The sequence below is a fragment of the Corylus avellana genome, chromosome ca1 (genome assembly GCF_901000735.1).
Source record: "Corylus avellana chromosome ca1, CavTom2PMs-1.0".
Taxonomy (NCBI): Eukaryota; Viridiplantae; Streptophyta; class Magnoliopsida; order Fagales; family Betulaceae; genus Corylus; species Corylus avellana.
Window position 1 is genome coordinate 8,317,929 of NC_081541.1, and position 19,233 is coordinate 8,337,161.

The following is a 19,233-nucleotide window of genomic DNA, read 5'->3' on the forward strand; positions in this document are numbered from 1 at the left end:
ATTCATCTAATAGTCAGTGACCTATTTAGGGAAACATATCCATGTTTAGGTATAATCCTCTAATGGAACAATTGATTCAAAAATAAATAAAATATATTTTCTAAAAAATCTGGGAGAAACCAGTAAGCATGAATTATTTCACATTATGGAAAAAGAAAATCTTCCTAGATTTAAGTTTGGAGATTGTTTACAAGAATATGAAGGTCTTTTCCATTCTGAAGTTCTGAACAAAGGAAATTATCTATTCAATTCACCAAATTCCAGAAAGCACATTAGCATTGAGGTCAAATTCTCTAATATTTATGCAAGATCCACCCCCACTCCCCCAACCCCTATATGAACCTTTTTTTTCTGGTAGCACACCCCCAAATGCACAATGGCAAATTATTATTTGTATGTTTATTATTCTAAGCACTATTAAACCACAAGCAGAAAATAAAAAAAATACAAATATCACCATGAAGATTAAGTTAAGAAAGACTTTCAGTTGATTAATCAAGTGCATATTCTATAATCACATTATTTAACTTCACAAATCACAAGTATATTGCAGTCTTCTACGCAAGTACTCCAAGGAATTCCCAGAGTCGATATATCCATGTCCTGCAGAAGAAAAACAAAATAGGTACAATCAAGTGATGAAATTTTGTTATAATTTTCTCACTAGTGGAAATAAGTGTAGTTCAATGAGTGGCTACCACAACTTTCTAGGCTGCTCTGACAAAAACAATTCACTAGCTACCAATATTGAAAGCACTGATATGCATTTTGGATGCTGATCATAATTGAATTCGGGTTGAATGGGAAGACATATTGATTAAATTAAAATATGCTCTCATTCATATTTAGAAAGTGAAACTCCATTAATGGCGGCTTCTTTTTCTTGGTATAGGAGGTATGTTTTGGGGGAGGAGGATTAAAACTCTCCAGAAAAGAGCCAGATGAGTTGGTACGTATGTGTCTGTGAGAGAGAGAGAGAGAGAGAGAGAGAGATTCTGACATGTACAACGAAGATAAAGAATAAGCCACTATGGTTTGAATGCCAAAACCCTATAACATCACAGCAAAACTACTCTGCAACAACATCTAATCCATATATAAACTTACCAGGTAACCAATAGAGTCTTACAGAAAACATTTTTTTTTAACACCAATGCAAAACATAAATTAAGGCATCAAACCTTGGTACTTAAGATGATTCCAATAGATTCTGGATGTCTTTCTGCAAGAGGGAATGAAATAACAGTCAGCTGCACTCTACAGTTGTGGGCAGAATCAAACATGAAAAAAAAAAAGAAAAAAAAAAGAAAGAAGGGAAGATGTTGTTCTAACCTCAATTTTAAGAGGTGATGTGGTTGGTGCATATCTCTCTACAACCTTTCCTTCTTTGTTGACTAGAAACTTTGTGAAGTTCCATTTTATGCCATCTCCAAATATTCCCCCTTTCTGTGATTTGAGGAACTTGTAAATGGGTGCTGCATTCTTCCCATTCACCTCAATCTATAATACATAGATGATACAAAATTAGCATGCATTTCTTAATTAAAAAATAAATAAAAATTTCCTTGAGGCAAAATACTTGCCACAAAGAGACGAATAACAGAATTGTTATCAATATCAATTCAATTGCTTTTTGGCTAAGGAGATGTCAAAGTTTGAACCTATCCCAAGAAAATAATGTTTACCAGATGTATAACCTATGCAGAAAGATCAGCTTTTCATGTTATTACATATTAATGCATAGAAATGTCACAATTTCAGTGTTTGCCACACAAGTAATAATCAATTTGCAGACTGACACTTCATATATGGACTACTGAAGAAAACATGGTCAATTTTTTACTCTTTCACTGAAGAGGAATTACCTTATCGAAAATTGGAAATTCAGCTTTAAACATTGTGCACACAACTTCCTGAATCTCTTCATTGTTTCCTGGTTCTTGTCCTGCAAACTGGTTGCAAGGAAATGCCAAGATCTCAAACCCTGCCAAAAAAGAAATTTACAAAAATGATCAATTTCTCAGAGATAAAAATGAAGCACATTAATAAATATATTACATTACTTTGAATGAATGAAAGACACACCTTGGCTTTTGTACTTTTCATACAAAACATTCAATTCCTTGTAGTTTGCTTGTGTTAAACCACTGCAACAATAACCATGATGACCATTAATGGCGAAAGCAAAATATACAACACAAAGTTGATATATATATTTTATGAATAACAAAGATGATAGATATCAGCATATATTGAAGATCCAAATCAAAATTAGTGAACTTTTTCTCATTAGCCCCAAGGAGCAACCATTTGATCTAAGTGGGTTCAAGTAAAAGAGATACTAGAGTTGCCTCACAAAGGTTCCACTCGTACAAAATCCCCTAACCAACACAGTTTTCTTTTCTTTTCTTTTTTGACTAGCTAAATGTCTTATTTATTACTCATTTTTTTTAAGTTAATATTAGGATGGAGGATGAGAAAAGAGTCCAGCCTGATATCAACTAATTAGTGAAGATGTTTAATTAAGAGAAGAAGAGAGAAAAAAGGTTTCCATCTCTTTGAAGAAGACGTTAAATTTGAAATTGACAATAACGAGAAGTCATCAATTCCTATAAGTATGTGGTCTGAACCCAAAGCAACATTTGAAGTGATATATGCAATCAAGTATCACATGTGACCTCAAGAGGGTTTTGTATTGTGGAACCTTTTTGGGCCAATCGACTCCTCAGACTCTTCATATACAGTGGTCAATCGATTGGATTATATAAGGATTTGATATGATCCAACTACAAATCCAACTATATGTATATATTTTGATATATAACATATATTGACACTATTGGCCTCCTGTTACAGATGGAGGATGATAGGAGAACCAATTTTCTTGGACATCTTTTATCCTTTCTATCTATATCTTTTCCAGGCACCATAGACTTTTAAGACAAGAGAATTACTGCTTTCACAGCAAAAATAACTTCTTTTTTCCATATCCCCCTCTTTTACCTGGTGGATTCAACTGTTAGTCCTACCGTGGGAAACAGGTTGATCAGAACAGCCATTTCTTTGTGGAAATAGCATAAATGCTTAAGTGCAGAAAATCTAGTTGAAAGAGAACAGTCCTATTAACAGATGCCATAAAGGCACATGTTAAGGACTATTTAATTACTCCATTAATAATTGCAATGCAGGATTTTTAAAATGAAAAATTACATTTGTTGGTGGGGCTATTGCACAGCACAAATTTGGGGTTGTGTTTTTCTTCCAAAAAAAGGTTTTTAAAAAAGCATTGTGTCACCCGTTAGCAAAACCCTAAAGAGAACATCACCTGGCCTATGACAATCTTGAAAATTCTATATTACCTTGAAAATTTCAAGCATCCAAAGGTAAATGATATGCATAAAAAACTCCACACGCAGAGATGAGAAAGTTATCTTTGTCCAAAGTTTTAAATTGGATTTTGATCTTTATTAGATCAACCTTACCAAGTGCAATCTCAATCCAACTCTAGTCAGATCTTACAAACTATCCGAATTTGAAACATTGCATCTCAATCAGTATGATAGCCAAAACTTAAGCAGGTCTTGTTTAGATGCTTACCTATCCCATGGACGATGGTAACTGTGTCATGTGTGCCTCAATCAAATTAGAGGAATAAACAAATCGCACAGAAAGGATTCACTACAGACCATCATAAATACTACCAGCTAATGTAGATATAAGAACCCCAGATTCTAGAAAGCAATGATGAATGCTTCGTAGTTTACCTCCAAAAGGAGGCGATTGAACATTTACAAGATCCACGGACAAGAAGAACAATTTACGGTGGAGTTGAAAAAAAGAACATATATGATATCTCACAAATGTAAAACTTCAAATTGCACCACTTTCTTGGCAATCAATTCAAACGTCGGGCAAAGAGAGAGACCAGTAAAAATGAATCATTTAACATACACATACAGACAGAGACACAAACATAAGGTGAACCAGGAACGGATCGTATCAAGAAATTCACAAGGAAAAACAGATTTGATTAGAATACCATTTTGAAGCAACGTTGACAACCAGGAGAACCTTCCCACTGTATTCACTCAGACTAACATCATTTCCACGGATATCCTGCCATTAAATTCATATAGCAAATAAAGAACTGTAAACAATAAAAGCCCAAATGAAAAAAAGAAATCTTGATTGAAAACACCAAAACAGCCTTCACTCGATATTCTTCCGTCTGAATTTACGAAATAGGATGAAAAACATAAATATATGCATATATCTCACAAAACATTAAACAAAGAGACCATAAAAAAAAAAAAAAAAAAAAAGCTCCACAAATGGCCTCACACATCAGTTAAGTTGACCAAATCAAGTTCTGATTTCTTTTCCACAAATCCTCAATTTCTCAAACCAAATAGACTTTACCAGCCAAGAGCCTAACACATTATCATTTTTGGGTACCCAAAACATCAAAAAGCATCAATTAACTTCTCTTTCTCTCTTTTCTCCAGTTTTCACAGCTACCAAAATGAGCTTAACACAGATGAAAGAAACGAAACAAAAACACAACCCATTTCATTACCTTGACCGTAAAATCGTATATGGATTTGGATGAATCTTCAGCCATACTCGAAGAAGGATGAGAAGATGGGTTTCCGTAGAAGTACAAGAAAGCAATACCAAGAAAGATAAGAGCGACCCAGTTGGTTAATCCCAACAAACGCATGCTAGTCAACAATCCAGACAACCCATACGCATCAATTGAAATCAAAAGGTTTGTTAATGCAAAGTTGACAATTTTATTCTTGCTGTTAGGATTTTAATGAATATTTAAAGGGGTTGCGTTGGCAGGTGAAAGTTGGTTGGTGAGTTAATTTTAGGGGAAACTTCAGAAAGCCCCCTCTGAACTTCCAGCCAATTTGAAAAATCTCCCTGAATTTCCAAAACTCTCATTTAGGCCCCCTGAACTTTGATTTTCTCTCACTTTGGACCCTTTTAACATTAAACTACGTCGTTTTTGAGCTGGGTAGGTGTTTAATTTTAGGATACAAAACGACGTAGTTTAATGTTAAAAGGGTCTAAAGTGAGAAAAAACAAAAGTTCAGGGGCCTAAATGAGAGTTTTGGAAATTCAGGGGGGTTTTTTCAAATTGGCTGGAAGTTCAGGGGAGCTTTCTGAAATTTCCCCTTAATTTTACGTGGCCGATGAGCAGCTAGATGGCCCAGATTGTTCGGCGCATGTCGTCATCTGTTTGTGATTTTGACAAACGTTTTAAATAGACTCAATTAACACGTTATGCAATTATTTTTAGGGTTAAATACTAAATATTTCATAAGGTTTTGTTGCTTTAGCTTTTTTTCTTAGGATTTGATTTTTATCACAGGAGATCCCTATGATTTTAATAATAGACCAAATTAATTATTTGTCAGTTGACCATTAGTTAACTTAACGAAAATTCACATGGACCAATCAAATGTTTTCATGTGATTTTTTTTAAAAAAAAAAAAAAAGAAAAAAAAAATTGGCATTTGGGGGTGGCTTGGCTACCCTCTTTGGCCATGGGGGTGACCGAAACCACCCCCAACCACCATTGGTGGTGGCCGAGCCACCCCCATCCGGCCAGATGGGGGTGGCCAATGGCCAAAGCCACCCCCAAATGGCCAAGGGGGTGGGCCAACCAATTTTTTTTATTTAAAAAAAATACATTTTTTTAATTTAAAAAATTTTAAAAAATTAAGTAAGTGCTACGTGTCAACATTTGATTGGTCTACGTGGATTTCCGTTAAGTCAATTAACAAAATGACTAATTTGGTTTATTATCAAAACCACAAGGATCTCCTGTGACAAAAATCAAATCTTAGGAGAAAAAAAAATAAAGCAACGAAACCCCAGGGGGTATTTAGTATTTAACCTTTTTTTTTTAAATGCAGGTAAAAATAGCGTATTTTAAAATCAGATTATTGTTAAAAATTACATTTGTGAGAGCAATGTAAATGTGACAATTCTAATTAATTCTTGGATTGATTTTGTTGGCCAGGACTATCATATGAACATTATGAAATAAACATATGGTATATGATATTAGTCTTATAATAGATTATATATACTTTTTTTTTTTTTTTTGGAAAAATACACTTTACCCCCTGAACTATCTACTAATTTGCATTTTTAACTCAAATGTTTAAAAAGTGACACTTTACCCCTCAAACTTCCAAATTGTTGCAATTCGATCATTCTAATTTTTTTTTTCTCAAAATGCCCCCATCCCAAGTTTAAAAAAATAATAATAAATAAATAAAAAATTAAGGGGTGGCCGGTCTGGGCTTTTTTTCGTAATTTTTAATTTTTTAATTTTTTTTAACCTTGGATGGGGTCATTTTGGGAAAAAAAAAAATTAGAATAGTCAAATTGCAACAATTTGGAAGTTCTATTTGGGAGAGGGGGGGGGGAGGTAAAGTGTCACTTTTTAAACATTGGAGTTAAAAGTGCAAATGTATGAATAGTTCAGAGGAGGTAAAATGTATTTTCCGCCTTTTTTTTTTTCCTCACAACTATCCTATAACATGTGGCATTTCTAACCGACTTTAAATAGTCTTTTTTTTTAAAAAAAAAAAAAAGAAAAAAAGAATTGGTTAAAACGATCCTGTAAGAAATGTGTAATGCTCCATTACTCTGACTAAGTAATCCACTTTGGAAGAAAAAGAGTAGTTCAACTGTTCTACCTTATTTCTTGGTTTTAAATACACTCTAATTTTCAATTTGAGGAAGGTTGGTGCCCAATATCAAAATAAGGAATAATGTTGGGTAATGATGCAATGAATCCTAAAATAAGGACCAAAGCTTACAAATTAAATCAACGTTTGGTTTGGAAGAAATTGATCTAAGATCTTGAAAAGAAAGTCTCTCTTCTGCTTTTAGAACTTTTGTAATCTTTGTTTTGATAGCTCCTTTTCAGTTTTCTTGTTTAGATTTTGATGCACTTGTTGATCTTTCAGGACCAGTTAGATGGTTTAGAGACCATTAATATGGTTGCCTAGGAAATAAAGGCCCTCTAAAAATAGCACTTTTTAACTCATGATATATTGTTCTATGGCAAAAGATAAAAGAAGAGAGAGAGAAATCTCTAATTTTGACCATAGAGATTTGCTTTCTTTAGAGCAATCACATTAGCTTAACTATTTTTTATTATTTTTTTTCTATAAAAAAACCCTATGCATCGAATTATACATTTCAAATATAAAATACATTCTTGTTGCATTTATGAATAGTGTACCGGTACATATAACAAGCACTGTTCACCCATCAATCTCATTAATATACTATTTCTCTCTCCGCATCTCTCTTTTACCAAAAGTTGAAAAAAATAGGATCTTTAGAAAAAAAATACAATCCTTATAAAATAATAATAATAATAATGAAATAATATTTAAATGATGTAAAAAAAAAGAAAAAAGAAAAGATAATTGGATGTATGATGTCTTTTAAAACTCATTAGTTAATCTAGATAAAGTGTGTTTTGATTAATCATTTTGCATAAAAATATGCATAAACTAATGTGAATGCTCTTATAGGGATGAGTTAAGCAAATTCATCTTATAGAAAGACAACTTTGCTCAAGATCTTATTGCAAATCTAAATAGGTAAGGAGGATGATTTTTGAAGCAGTAAGAGAGGTTCTTTGTCAATTATGCAAAAGATAGATCATTTATATAAATGACCTTATGGGGCTCTAGCAATGCACTATTCTCATACACTCACCACTTGACCTAATGTTAACAAGAGGTTGATGTGATAATCCACATGAGAAGTGTCGGTACAATAAATTTACTGCGTGCACCCCACTACATGGAAATAATTAGACAACTCTAAGCATGCCACGAGGGAGGCATCTATGGATCATATTTAAAAGGCTCTCTGTAAAAATGAGCCACCCTCTCCAAAATGAGGGATTGTCATCACTCACCAAAAAAATCTCTATTCAATTTTTTCTCTCAACAAATTTACTGATTTAAATATTGAAGCGTCCCGAGTCTCTTGGAAACCAACGGTTTTTCGATAACCATTTTCTCTGTTTTGTAAGAGCCTCATTGCCGGTCCAGTCGTCCAAAAATCTACTTCATTAATAAGTAAGCCTTTCCTCACACACTATATTAGAATAGAGAAATGCTAGGAGTACTAACTATTTTACTAATATATGGGTACTAACATGATGTGAAACTTATTCATTGGAGATGATCAAAACAATAAATAAAGAAAAATGCTACGAATACCAATGAATAAACTCTACATCATATTAATATCTATTTGTTAGTAAAAGAGTTAGTACCCTCAACATTTCTCATTGGAATATGCCGCCCATTGAAATTGAGAGTGAGTGAGACGGGCCTATTGATATCGAGGCTAAACATGTCAGATGCATTGCTATGTTGGTCTCCCATTAATGCACATTGACCATTGAGTGTGCCATGTCATAAAAAAACATGCCCCCTAAGAAAATTCCATAGCATTGGTTGCATTCTCATCAGGAAGTGGGCTACATTAAAACGACTTAAAAAATAAATAAATAAATAAAGATGTGATTGAAAAAAAATCAGTAACAGGACCAAATTGAAACCCCTAACAAACTAGAGGGACCAAAAGCATATTTTTAACATTTTTAATTTATCACTAAAAGAAGAAAGTCACTCAAATGCACACAGCACACAATGGATGCCACACAGATGCACTATTGATATATAGTTCTAACTAGTAAAAGGCAAAGGTTCATAAAGTGACTTACTAAAACAGGCTGACAAATTTATCATACCTTCAAACAATTTCAAAAACATGTCCATCTAATTTGATTCCAAAGCTCAGAACCACGCAGGGTGCAACCTGACCACAGGTGTTTGCCTTGATCAGTTCATTTGTGATGTTTCTATATCCTAGGAGGATGAATTTCAGGGATAACATCAATTCTTGCAACTTTGAGTTTCAAACCAAAAATGTCAACAAGAAGAAGATTCTGAAGACTGCCTATTTCTTAAGAATTAGAGAAATGCATACCTTCCTTGCAAGGATTAAAGGCGTCAGAGATTCCATTTTGATCCTTTTTTTTTCCGTGTCACTGGGTGAAGCAAGACTGAACTTAATTGAAGAAAAAGGGTAGTGCTTATTAGCATTTGGTATTGATTAACTGGTTAAGAAAAAAGACGAAACTTGATTGAAGCAAGTGTTTCTTCTAGATAGAATAGAAAGGAAAAAAAAAAAAAGTGTTTCTTCTAGAGAGTCATGCAATGCATAAGCAACAAAACAGAAAACAAGTGTTGTCACATAAGGACTTAAAAGAAAAATCAAATAACCATATTAAAAAGTATATGCCGCTTAACTTGCTTAAAAAGGTTGATAAATGTAGATGAAATGCAAAATACATTTGGTTTAGAAAACCAGATCGAGATGTTTTTTAGGGGTTTGGTTAGCCCCTTTACAAAGAAACACTTCTAAAAAAACAAGTTATTAAACGAAACACTTCTCAAACAATCAAATACAAACCACTTTGCAAAACACAACAATTTTTAGGAAACTTTTTTCGAAATATTAAGAAAGTACATGCTTATTTTTTGCTAAATAAAGAAAAAAAAAAGAAAAAAAAAGAAAAAAGAAAAGAGAGAGAGAGGGTCGCACGGCCACCCTATTAGAATAGAGGCCAACAGCCAAGAGGGGGTGACTACGCGGCCACCCTCAATAGGACAAATGGGGTGGCAATGTGTGGCCACGCCTTGCGGCCAAGAGACATTTTTCAAAAAGTTTACCAAACAATTTTCTTCAGCATACCCCACAAACATCACTTTCAAACGTGGATCCCACATAAAACATTCCTCAACTTTCTGTCACATCAAAACACACACAAGAAAGGGTGAAGTAAAAGAGCACGCGGTGTGCCAAGCATGCCAGTGCAAATTTTTTTTTTTTTTTTTTTTTTTGCATTAAAATATTAAAAAAAAAATTTCCTGCATGGCGTGTGCTCTGAATCACGACTCCAAAAGAAAACTTTTCAAAACACTTACCAAACATAGGATTTTCAGATTTGAGGCTGAGCAGCTCGAGTGTGTCGGATCACCAAACCCCAAAACTTAAGGCCGTATTGATTATTAGAAACCACTAGATTGTCAGAAACCAACAAAGTTGGTTTATGTTAGGTGTTGTTGAGAGGGTCGGGTTTCCATTTTCTTGCTCGCCCCTAGCAAGGAACAATCTAGCATAGCTCAAGTACACATATACTCAAATATTTCAGTTGTCACATGCGTGTATAGAAATACTATTAACAATGAGAATAGAACTCTACTACTCACTATTCTTCTGATAATGACTTCTTGTTGATGGCTTATTAAGAGCTTATTTTTATTTCATCAGGTTTGCAGTCGACCATTCGTCCATCTATCTTTTCTAGCAATTCACGAGCTATATTCAATTTTCCGCACTTTCGAAGTGCATGTTCAAAAGCCTCCCTTACATAGCCTGATGGATAAAAACCCTTTTCAACCATTGATTTTAGCTTCTCACATGCAGCCTCTAGTTCACCTGCTTTACAGAGCTTCTGCAATATCTGAGAGTCCAACTTCTGCTCCAATTTGAAACACAAATCCAACTGCCCATGTTCCCTCAAAAGTTTTTCCACTAAACTATATGTGTGAAAATGTGGAGACAAGCCCAATCCTAACATTTCAATCAACGAGCCATAAGCAGTTTCCCAATTCATAGCGTCAGCATAAGCATGAATCAATGCAGAATAGGTCAAATTATCTGGAAGGCATCTCTTCTTGTTCATAATCTCAAAAACCCGTTTAGCATCATCTAAACTTCCTAATTTGCATAGCATTGAAATAACAGAATTGTAAATTACCAACTTTGGCTTCATGCCACGGGAGAGCATTCTCCCAAACAAATAACTAGCTTCCTCTACCAATCGGTATTCACATAAAGCCTGTATGACAGCAGAGTAACCCTCTTCCACACAACTCAGCTTCCTATCCTCAACAACCTTCAACACATTAACAGCTTCTTGCGTTTTACCCAATCGACAAAGTTCTGAAATAAGCTGGTTTATAACAAATGCACTTGGTAATAAACCCATCTCATGAACTGCCAAAAACACTCCAACTGCAGGCTGTATAGCACCACTGTTAGCACCCATATTTGGAACTAAAATGGTAAAGGGTCTATAGGCATCTTTAACTCTAACTTTCTGGACAGCTCCCTCTTTTGCACTCAATAAACACAACTGCCCAACAAGAGTGTTCACAGCAGACCGAGTAGGAACCAGGCCAGCCCTATGCATTTCACCAAAAACTTCAAATGCAGTCTCAAACCTACCAAATTTACATAAACCAACAAGAATATTACTATAGGAATATGTATCAGGCGCTTTGATTTTCCTAAAAATCATAAGCGCAAAATCAATCAATTCCTCAGACCTTTCCTTCTTGCAAAGCACATAAAGCATGTTATTGTAAACAAAATTATCAGGTTTACACCTAAATTTTGATTCCATTTCCTCAAACAAGCAAAGGGCATCTCTAACCCTCCCTTGCCTACCCAAGAACCTTATACAAATTGAAAATACCCTGCAGGAAACTCGCCCCTTATACGAGAAAACGGTCGCCAAAAGACACTTCATATCATCAAAAAGCTTCCTCCTACCCAAGAAATCAGCCACGTACTCAACCACACAGTCATCAAACTGAAAACCCATTTGCAATCCAGCCCAAGAAAAGAATTCCAAGGTCTTAATCCTACCCAACTGCTTATAGTTCATCAGAATTTCAAGCACAAGATTAGAGTTCAACTTTTCTTTGAAACCCTCCAACAAATTATCAAGATTTATTGCGGATTCATGGGTTTGGGTAGAAAGTAAAGAACAGATTAAGCTGACATCAGAAGAACTTACAGTCTCTGAAATTTGCGAGGGTGTTCGTGCCGCAAGTGAAGTGGGTCTTCTTGGAGTGGGTTTTGGGGTGGTGAGATAAGGCTTCGAATATAAAGAAAATGAAGAGGCATTGAGAGAGGATCGGATGATTTTGAAGAGGTTTGAAGAAAGAGCGGGAGCTCCATGTTTGGCTCTGAGGATCATTAGACGAATTTGGGTGTGAGAGGGCCGTCCAAAACAATACTGAGACTCCAAGGAACTATTTCTTTAAGTTTCTTATGATTTATTTATTAAAATCAAGCTTGAACAAGTAACGAGGTGAAAGCCCAGAGCTTCAACTTCATTTATTTTCCTAACACTAGAAACCAATTTTGGGCCTAAAACTCCTAACACAAGATCCATATCCAATAATGTGATATAATTTCTAAGCATGGGCCTTGGAATTTAATCTTCCTTATTCATTATTCCATAGTTCAATTATTTATTTATTTATTTTTATTTTTTCTTTTGATGTATTCTAGGTGAATTTGTTTTAATCATTAAATAAGCCCAGAGAAGGGTTATTTAAAATCCTCTCATAGGATTCTCACCGTTTCAGATGAAAATGAATTATTTTACATTTTAAATTTTTATTTTGTCGCATCTAATGTTGTACATAATTTCACATTATTTAAAATTTTTAAATAACGTAACGTAATATTCACCACGTAACAACATATACACTAATTTACTTTTGCACCATACAATAGTTCTTCTCTATTTGGCTGAAAATAGAGAAAATCTCGAACCAGATTTATGCACAACTCTAGTTTGAATTATATCGTCAAACTTATGGTATGTATGGGATTAATAGATACCCAAAGAGGCTCGAACACCTCAACAACAACTTCTTTTTTTCTTTCTTTTTTTACTGTGGAAACAAACAATATCAATTAGCTGAGTACTATTTAATGTACTTTGTGATCAATACTGAATTAAAATAAAAACATTTGTGTAAAGTAAAATGAGAAAGAGCCAAGCAAATCAAAAGAAGCCACGCCAACAAGCATTCTCTTGATCCCAATTGTTCCCTTTGCAATGAAGTGCTAAAAAGGAGCCACGCCAACAAGCATAAGAGAAAGAGCCAAGCAAATCAAAAGAAGATGATGAATTTAGGGTGACTAGCGCCACACAATTAACTATTTTAGAAGTGGCCAACTACTTCAAAAGAGGCTTGAGGATAGGTAGATCACTCTCATAATAACCAAAAGAAGGTAGGTGTTCTTCTAGTGTTCTCTTTGTGTCATTTCAACTGTGATGTAATTATGTCTCCAAGGAGTAACTCAATTGACTATGGACCACGCCTAATAAAGTGAAAGTCACTAGTTCGAATCACTCCTCTCCCCTTAGATGGACATGTCAAAAAAAAAAAAAAAAAAAAAAACTATGATGTGACTTTTAAAATTATCGCTGAATTTGAAATTATTATTATTGACTTTTAATTTATTGGTAATTTTAAAAAGCACATCACAATTGAGAGAATACTAAAAAAAATACTAGAACACCTAACATTTTCCTAAAGAGTGGTCCGGCAGCCCTAAATAAACTTTGAGAGGAGGATCCCTCCCCTTAAAGAGGTAGGCCAACCACCCTCTTACAGGTGAAGGAGAGGCCAACTACCCCTTTGGGAATGGCCGACAGCCTGACACACCCTCACGCTATTTTGGGTAATCAACGACCCTAAACATTTGATCACCACCCCCATTCTTTTGTTCTGCCTTTTTTTTTTTTTTTTTCAATGTTAGTTTACATGATTCATTCGTAACCGTTCATTCTAAATTAATGACTGAAACAGAGAATTAATGCCCCTATAATTCTCTATAAATAGGAAGCTTCATTCAATATTCAGAAAGTCATAAAGTTCCCTCTCGTGAACCGACCACTCGAATAAAATTTTGAATTAAAAAAGGAAAGGAAATGTCAATGATGATTATGTTTTTGAAACGCCAGTGTGAAAAGTAATGTAAGTATCCTCCCGAGAATATCCGTTATTCAACGTTTGAATTATGGTTGCGTGCGTCCAAAGAACTATATTTGACCGCGTAAGAAAAGGAAAGCGGAAGAACGTGCGAAATTACTGATGACAATATTCCAAAGACTTGAACGCCAAATATTCCATAATTTACAGAATCCAGGGTGGACTCTGTCTGATGAGTGATGACCCATCTGATGCAGATTTTTCAAAAGGTTGATGAACCATAGAAGCTTTGGAAAGACTACACATCAATTCTCATATGAGAGAATTTAGATGCTTTGGTAAAATTGATTTGATACCACATTATTTGTTAGTAATTCTCTTGAAGCATGGCAGCAGCCAGCAGCCAGCAGCCAGCAGCCGCTGCCTCTAGATGCTTCGGTACAATTTGCTACTAACAATAAAGAAACAAGCAGATAATCTATCAAAATCACATGCCAAATTCAGGCATGTTTCTTTCGATTTCTTAGCTATCTTACAGGGTTTGACACCTTTGGCAGAAACAAGCTTTAACTTATCAACAACAAAAAGGTTAAGTGTCAGTAAACATGTTCTGGATACAAAAGTGACACAAGAATTGAGATAAGTTGGGGAAATGAAGTGATGAATGAAGATGTACAAGTTAGCACTCCTTTTTCTCCCTCTTCCCCTTGCTCCTGCAGTAGCAGCTGAATCATGGGCATTCATCTATCCATAGGATGGATAACCATAAGTTAGCACAAGTTAAGCATTGTTGGTATCATAGAAGCCATATAACTTTCATTATAGGGGTCAGGAGAGCGAGCACCGGAAGAATCACAAACTGTTAATGGTTAGTTACCTCAGCAAATGCAGAGGTCTGCAAGGGGCTGGTGAAGCTGTAAAATGGAGGCTCTCGCTGCTGCATAGAGCCAACAGCTAAGTTTGGAATTCTCAGCCACCTATAAGACTGACTAAAAGTAAATTGAACATGCTGAAGATGGATAAATTTATTCATTTCATTGTTTATTTTCAAGTGCTGGATACAACGATCATCAAATAATAAATCTTAGCTTGGGAAAAATTAAGTCAGACCCATTTTGGATTTTGGTTAAATTCAAACCTGAAACTTTTCCTCCTCTTCTTCTTCTTCTTCTTCATTAAAGCCGACCCATCATCATCAACAGGTTTTAGCAGGTCCATTTCCAGCTAAAAAATAGCAGGAACATTCATTCCTGAAAAAAGTTAGTCCCGGAGGACAAGTGAAGCGCAAGCTCCACACGAAGCTCCAGGCTAACGGCTTCCAATTGTAAAGAAAATGTATGATTTCCTCTGCTGATGAATCCATTAGTTCTTTTAGCTGCATAATCTAACAGTACATGCCACAGCCTGCGCCCAAAATTTGAGCCTTGCCTTGACATCTTCTGGATGGTCGCCTGGAAAGGAAAAGCACCAGAAAGTTTGAATCAGATGTTTGATGCTTATATGAATTGAAAGTCGCAAAGACGCTCACAAAGTAAACTGGAAATGAATTCAGGAAAAATAAAAGGTCTATGATCAAGAACATGTATGATAAACAAAGAAAAATTACATTTACCCATCTAACTACCAATCAATTTGAATTGTGCCCCCAAACAACCACAGGGGTTGCAATGTCTCTCTTCCGCGCCAAACATTGAAGTAATTAACCCTTAAATTCATTTGTAATCTAGCCAACATTTATCTGTATAAAAAAGGCATCTAAAATATAGTGATCTACACAATGTACACGACTCAACACATAACTCTGGTCACTGTAAGTTATCATTGGAAGATCACAAAACACAACGGAAGATCAACCAAATAAACCAACTTTCACAATCTAAAGCCAAATTACTTCGAAAATCGAAGCAACCAGGTCAACATTTCGTTGACAGAACACCCTAAGCAAACCAAACCACCATGATAACCAAAATTTCCCTTCAAATATCAAAAAAACCCAGATCATGATTCTAATCAAAAGCCATCCCAAGCAGATCAACCATCAACCCAAAGCAAGACCTCCCATTAACAAGAAAAATTCAAATTTTCCAAAGAAAATAAAAAAGACCACGAACCCAAATCACTCACCAGGACTAGAGATCCTCCAGTTGGCAATCGGGCTCGACACGGACGAGCACGAGTCCGAGGCCGGCGACTGAGCACTCTCCGGAGACTTCTGGTGCTCATCCATGAACTTCTGGCTCATGGAATAGCAGAGCTCAAGCGCAGGCAAGGTGTTACAGAGCTCAGGAATTTCATCGTAGCTGAACCCAAAGCCAAGATCCAAGCACCCTCTGAGCTCATCCAGATCCTCACCCGTCAAGCTTTTGGTCCTTGTCAGATCGTCCTCATCGGCAGCCTCCACGTAGCCTTCAAGCAACACCTGGTTTTTCTTCTTCTTCGTGTTATTAATATTCAGTTTTGCCCACTCTTCGTCTTGGTTGAGAAACCCAGTAGAAGTGCTTTGGTGGTGGTTTTCCAAGGCTTCATTTTCTGGGCTTTGGTGGACTGAGGTTGTGGAGGTAACCCAAGATTCAGATTCACATGGAAAGCCTCCCATCTCTCTCTTTCTGTCTCTCAGCTTTCTCTGTAAGGTGTTTGTGAGAGGTGGGAAGGCTGTTTTTAAAGCAGAAGGCTAACAGCTTTTTCTTTTTCTTTTTTTCTTTTTTTTTCTTTTTTCTAATTTATTTTTGAAAAATAAATGTTTTACGAAATTTTGTGCTTATCTCTTGTTTTCTGAGCAAACATTTCGGACTTATCTCCACCGAAATAGAACTTAATTAGATGTGGATAATAAATATATATATATATATATCAAGCACCTTCCATAAGTATGTATATTTTAATCATTTAGACCATAAATATATATTAAGTATCTTCTATAACAGAGAAAATAAAGCTAATAATAGATTGAATGTGATTTTTAATCTTAAATGCCATATAGAAATATTTGGGTATTACCAAGCCGACTACAAACTTTGTCATTTAACATGTTTTTGATTATTTTTTTTGTTTTTGTTTTTGTTTGAAAAAAAAAAGTGTTATATGTGATTATAGAATAATGATATAAGAAAGATTATAGTCTTTCTAAATGTGATGTGATTTTTAAAATCATTATTGAATTTGATATGGTCAATTATTGAATTTCAATTTATTGATGATTTTAAAAGTTATATCATATTTGGGACGACTCTATGAAGACTCTAGTGCTCCTTATATCATTACTCGTGACATAAATATCAAAATTGTTTTTGAGTTTGGATGAATGGTTTGTGTGTTTTTTTTTTTTTTTTTTTACATATCCACACCAGGGGAAGGGGACGGAGAATTCAAACTAATGACTTCCGCTTCATGAGGCGTGATTCACTGCCGATTAAGCCCCTTGGGGACATGGTTTGTGTATTTTAGATGAGTGTTTTGTGTTTTGAATTATTTGTTAATGTTTTTATTTGAGAAATGATTGGTGTCAATATTTTCATATTTTGTCATATTTCTCTTATATTATTTGTGGACTTATGTGAATTCCCACAAATTTACTGGTTGATTTATTAAATTTTTAAGAGAATATAAAATATATATATATATATATATATATATATATATAGCAAATTATTAATACCAATAATTTCTCTTTTTATTTTCCGAACATAAAACAAAAGACAAAAATACAAAGAATTAATGAATGGAGTTCATACTTTTCTACTTAATTATTTTACTAAAACTATCATGTCAATTTAAAAAAAAAAATTAAAGTAAAAGTTATAGATAAAAGACACTCCCCTAACTTAAACAAAATTTGAGAGGTATTATAAATTTATTTGAAATGATTTCCATTATTCCACTAAATTATTATTTTTTTTCATTTAGGAATGTATGTATGGGTTTGATGATGATGATGATGAATGGAATATGTGTCCATATATATGACATGCATGACTGCATGTGGATGTGGGTTGCTATTGATAATGTGAACGGCGACAGCTGTACAGGTGGAGGTGATGATTGACAAAACTAACAAGTGGACACGTGGTGGTGGTGGTTTGGGATTAGACTTGAAGTAGGACAACAGCTAATGTAGGGCCCATTAAGGTGGTGGGGTCCACCACGTTGTTGATGTTGATGTTGCTATCGGTTTTGTTTGTACGCCGCGTAGTGTAGATCATTACTCATTTGGGAAACAATTCACATTCCACATAAGCAAAGGGACCTTTTCGAAGCGTTTGGACACAAGGGGAACTCTGCCCGTAACTCGGATATTAACAAGACAGCCATCCCTTTGAAAAGAAGATACACCAAAGTTACCAAACAGAAGAAATAAATACAGTGCTATTGGCTAGAGATTTTTTAAAAAAATGGCACTACAAGAAGAGAAATGTAAGCCCATTAGTATAACAAAATAGGCCACAAATTAACTACCAGTCTACTAAGAGAATATCTTCAATGTGGTCGTCGCACAAAAGTCACCTTTTGTGCAACCCACTCAATAAATGACAAATCAGCATGTTACCAATTAAAAGATAAGTTTTGGTACATTGGATTATAATCTCTTCATAAATCCAAACAAACAAAACCAAACTAAGCTCGACGGTTTCTGCTGCAACAAGCCTTCCCTACCCAGCCCACGCTGCCCAATCTGCGCTGCTCTTCCCTGCACAGTCGACTTCAAGAATCCGCATCCAGCCTAAATTTAGTTGCTTATTAATTTTTGAGGTATTAGCACTAAATTTAGGATGATCGAATCTCTTTTGGGTGATACCATTTCTAAAGGGTTCACCTTCCACCCTTAGATTTTAGTTTTGAATAAAAAAATAAGTTTTGAGGCATTAGAAACTAAATATTAACTTATAAAAATTTAACCAAAAAACAAATTTTTTTTTTTTTTTTTTTTTTTTTAATATATGTCCTACGCTAGCAGGACTCAACGCTGGTAGATTGGGCGTGGTGCCGGTGGCTGGTTTCAGCACAATTTCAGACCAAAATTCCATCCGGTGAATTGGGTTGGGCGTGAAGGATTGTTCTTTGTTGGTTTTGATTTACGATGAATTGATGAGAATATAATCAGATGTAGGCATATCTATTTTATAATTTGCTACATGCAGGGTTGTCATTCATTGTGTGGGTTGCACAAAAGGTGACTTTTGTGCAACGTCCACACAGAAGATGCACTCGTCTACCAATGAGGGTCTTTGCCATTATGTAATAGAAGATTAGTAGCGAAAACATATAAGATGAAAAGTTGCTAGTAAAATTGCTTGCAGAGGTTCAATGAATAATACATCTCCAAATGACCTTTCACATAAACAATTTTTGAGTTTTTGATGAATTGAAGGGGTAGGGGAGT

At 35.0% G+C, this 19,233-nt stretch overlaps 3 protein-coding genes across 7 annotated transcripts; all 3 read right to left on the bottom strand.

Moving 5' to 3' along the window:
- Positions 1–436: 436 nt before the first annotated feature.
- LOC132186729 (probable glutathione peroxidase 2) lies at positions 437–4,798 on the bottom strand. The gene is made up of 7 exons (XM_059600756.1): positions 4,577–4,798; positions 4,040–4,116; positions 2,086–2,147; positions 1,866–1,984; positions 1,333–1,500; positions 1,182–1,222; positions 437–603 (listed from the first exon to the last, which is right to left on the bottom strand). Exons 1-6 carry the CDS (start codon positions 4,718–4,720, stop codon positions 1,190–1,192), a joined length of 603 nt encoding a protein of 200 aa, XP_059456739.1. The 5' UTR covers positions 4,721–4,798; the 3' UTR covers positions 437–603; positions 1,182–1,189.
- Positions 4,799–9,064: 4,266 nt separating this feature from the next.
- On the bottom strand, positions 9,065–12,281 carry LOC132186738 (pentatricopeptide repeat-containing protein At3g06920-like). Of its 4 annotated transcripts, none has more exons than XM_059600793.1 (3): positions 10,326–12,281; positions 10,041–10,228; positions 9,065–9,115 (listed from the first exon to the last, which is right to left on the bottom strand). In XM_059600793.1, exon 1 carries the CDS (start codon positions 12,101–12,103, stop codon positions 10,361–10,363), a length of 1,743 nt encoding a protein of 580 aa, XP_059456776.1. In that variant the 5' UTR covers positions 12,104–12,281; the 3' UTR covers positions 9,065–9,115; positions 10,041–10,228; positions 10,326–10,360. The 4 variants fall into 4 exon arrangements, with proteins under 4 accessions (XP_059456776.1, XP_059456768.1, XP_059456760.1 ...); XM_059600785.1 differs by having other exon boundaries at positions 10,041–10,213; positions 10,326–12,280; XM_059600777.1 differs by having other exon boundaries at positions 9,065–9,100; positions 10,041–12,280.
- Positions 12,282–14,335: 2,054 nt separating this feature from the next.
- Positions 14,336–16,497, bottom strand: LOC132167271 (uncharacterized). Of its 2 annotated transcripts, XR_009438669.1 has the most exons (4): positions 15,981–16,497; positions 14,995–15,307; positions 14,734–14,833; positions 14,336–14,600 (listed from the first exon to the last, which is right to left on the bottom strand). XR_009438669.1 is itself a non-coding variant. In XM_059578184.1 (2 exons), exons 1-2 carry the CDS (start codon positions 16,450–16,452, stop codon positions 15,228–15,230), a joined length of 552 nt encoding a protein of 183 aa, XP_059434167.1. In that variant the 5' UTR covers positions 16,453–16,497; the 3' UTR covers positions 14,873–15,227. The 2 variants fall into 2 exon arrangements, 1 of the variants encoding a protein (XP_059434167.1); XM_059578184.1 differs by lacking the exons at positions 14,336–14,600; positions 14,734–14,833 and having other exon boundaries at positions 14,873–15,307.
- Positions 16,498–19,233: the final 2,736 nt, after the last annotated feature.

Excerpts from the sequence above, each read along its gene's own strand:
- LOC132167271 (XM_059578184.1), bottom strand. The coding sequence starts at position 16,452 with ATGGGAGGCTTTCCATGTGAATCTGAATCTTGGGTTACCTCCACAACC. Across the intron at positions 15,308-15,980 it reads CTGGAGGATCTCTAGTCCTG|GCGACCATCCAGAAGATGTC; the intron begins GTGAGTGATTTG and ends TTTCCTTTCCAG.
- LOC132186738 (XM_059600793.1), bottom strand. The coding sequence starts at position 12,103 with ATGATCCTCAGAGCCAAACATGGAGCTCCCGCTCTTTCTTCAAACCTC.
- LOC132186729 (XM_059600756.1), bottom strand. The coding sequence starts at position 4,720 with ATGCGTTTGTTGGGATTAACCAACTGGGTCGCTCTTATCTTTCTTGGT. Across the intron at positions 1,501-1,865 it reads AATTTCCAATTTTCGATAAG|ATTGAGGTGAATGGGAAGAA; the intron begins GTAATTCCTCTT and ends TATGTATTATAG. Across the intron at positions 1,223-1,332 it reads CATCACCTCTTAAAATTGAG|AAAGACATCCAGAATCTATT; the intron begins GTTAGAACAACA and ends TCCCTCTTGCAG.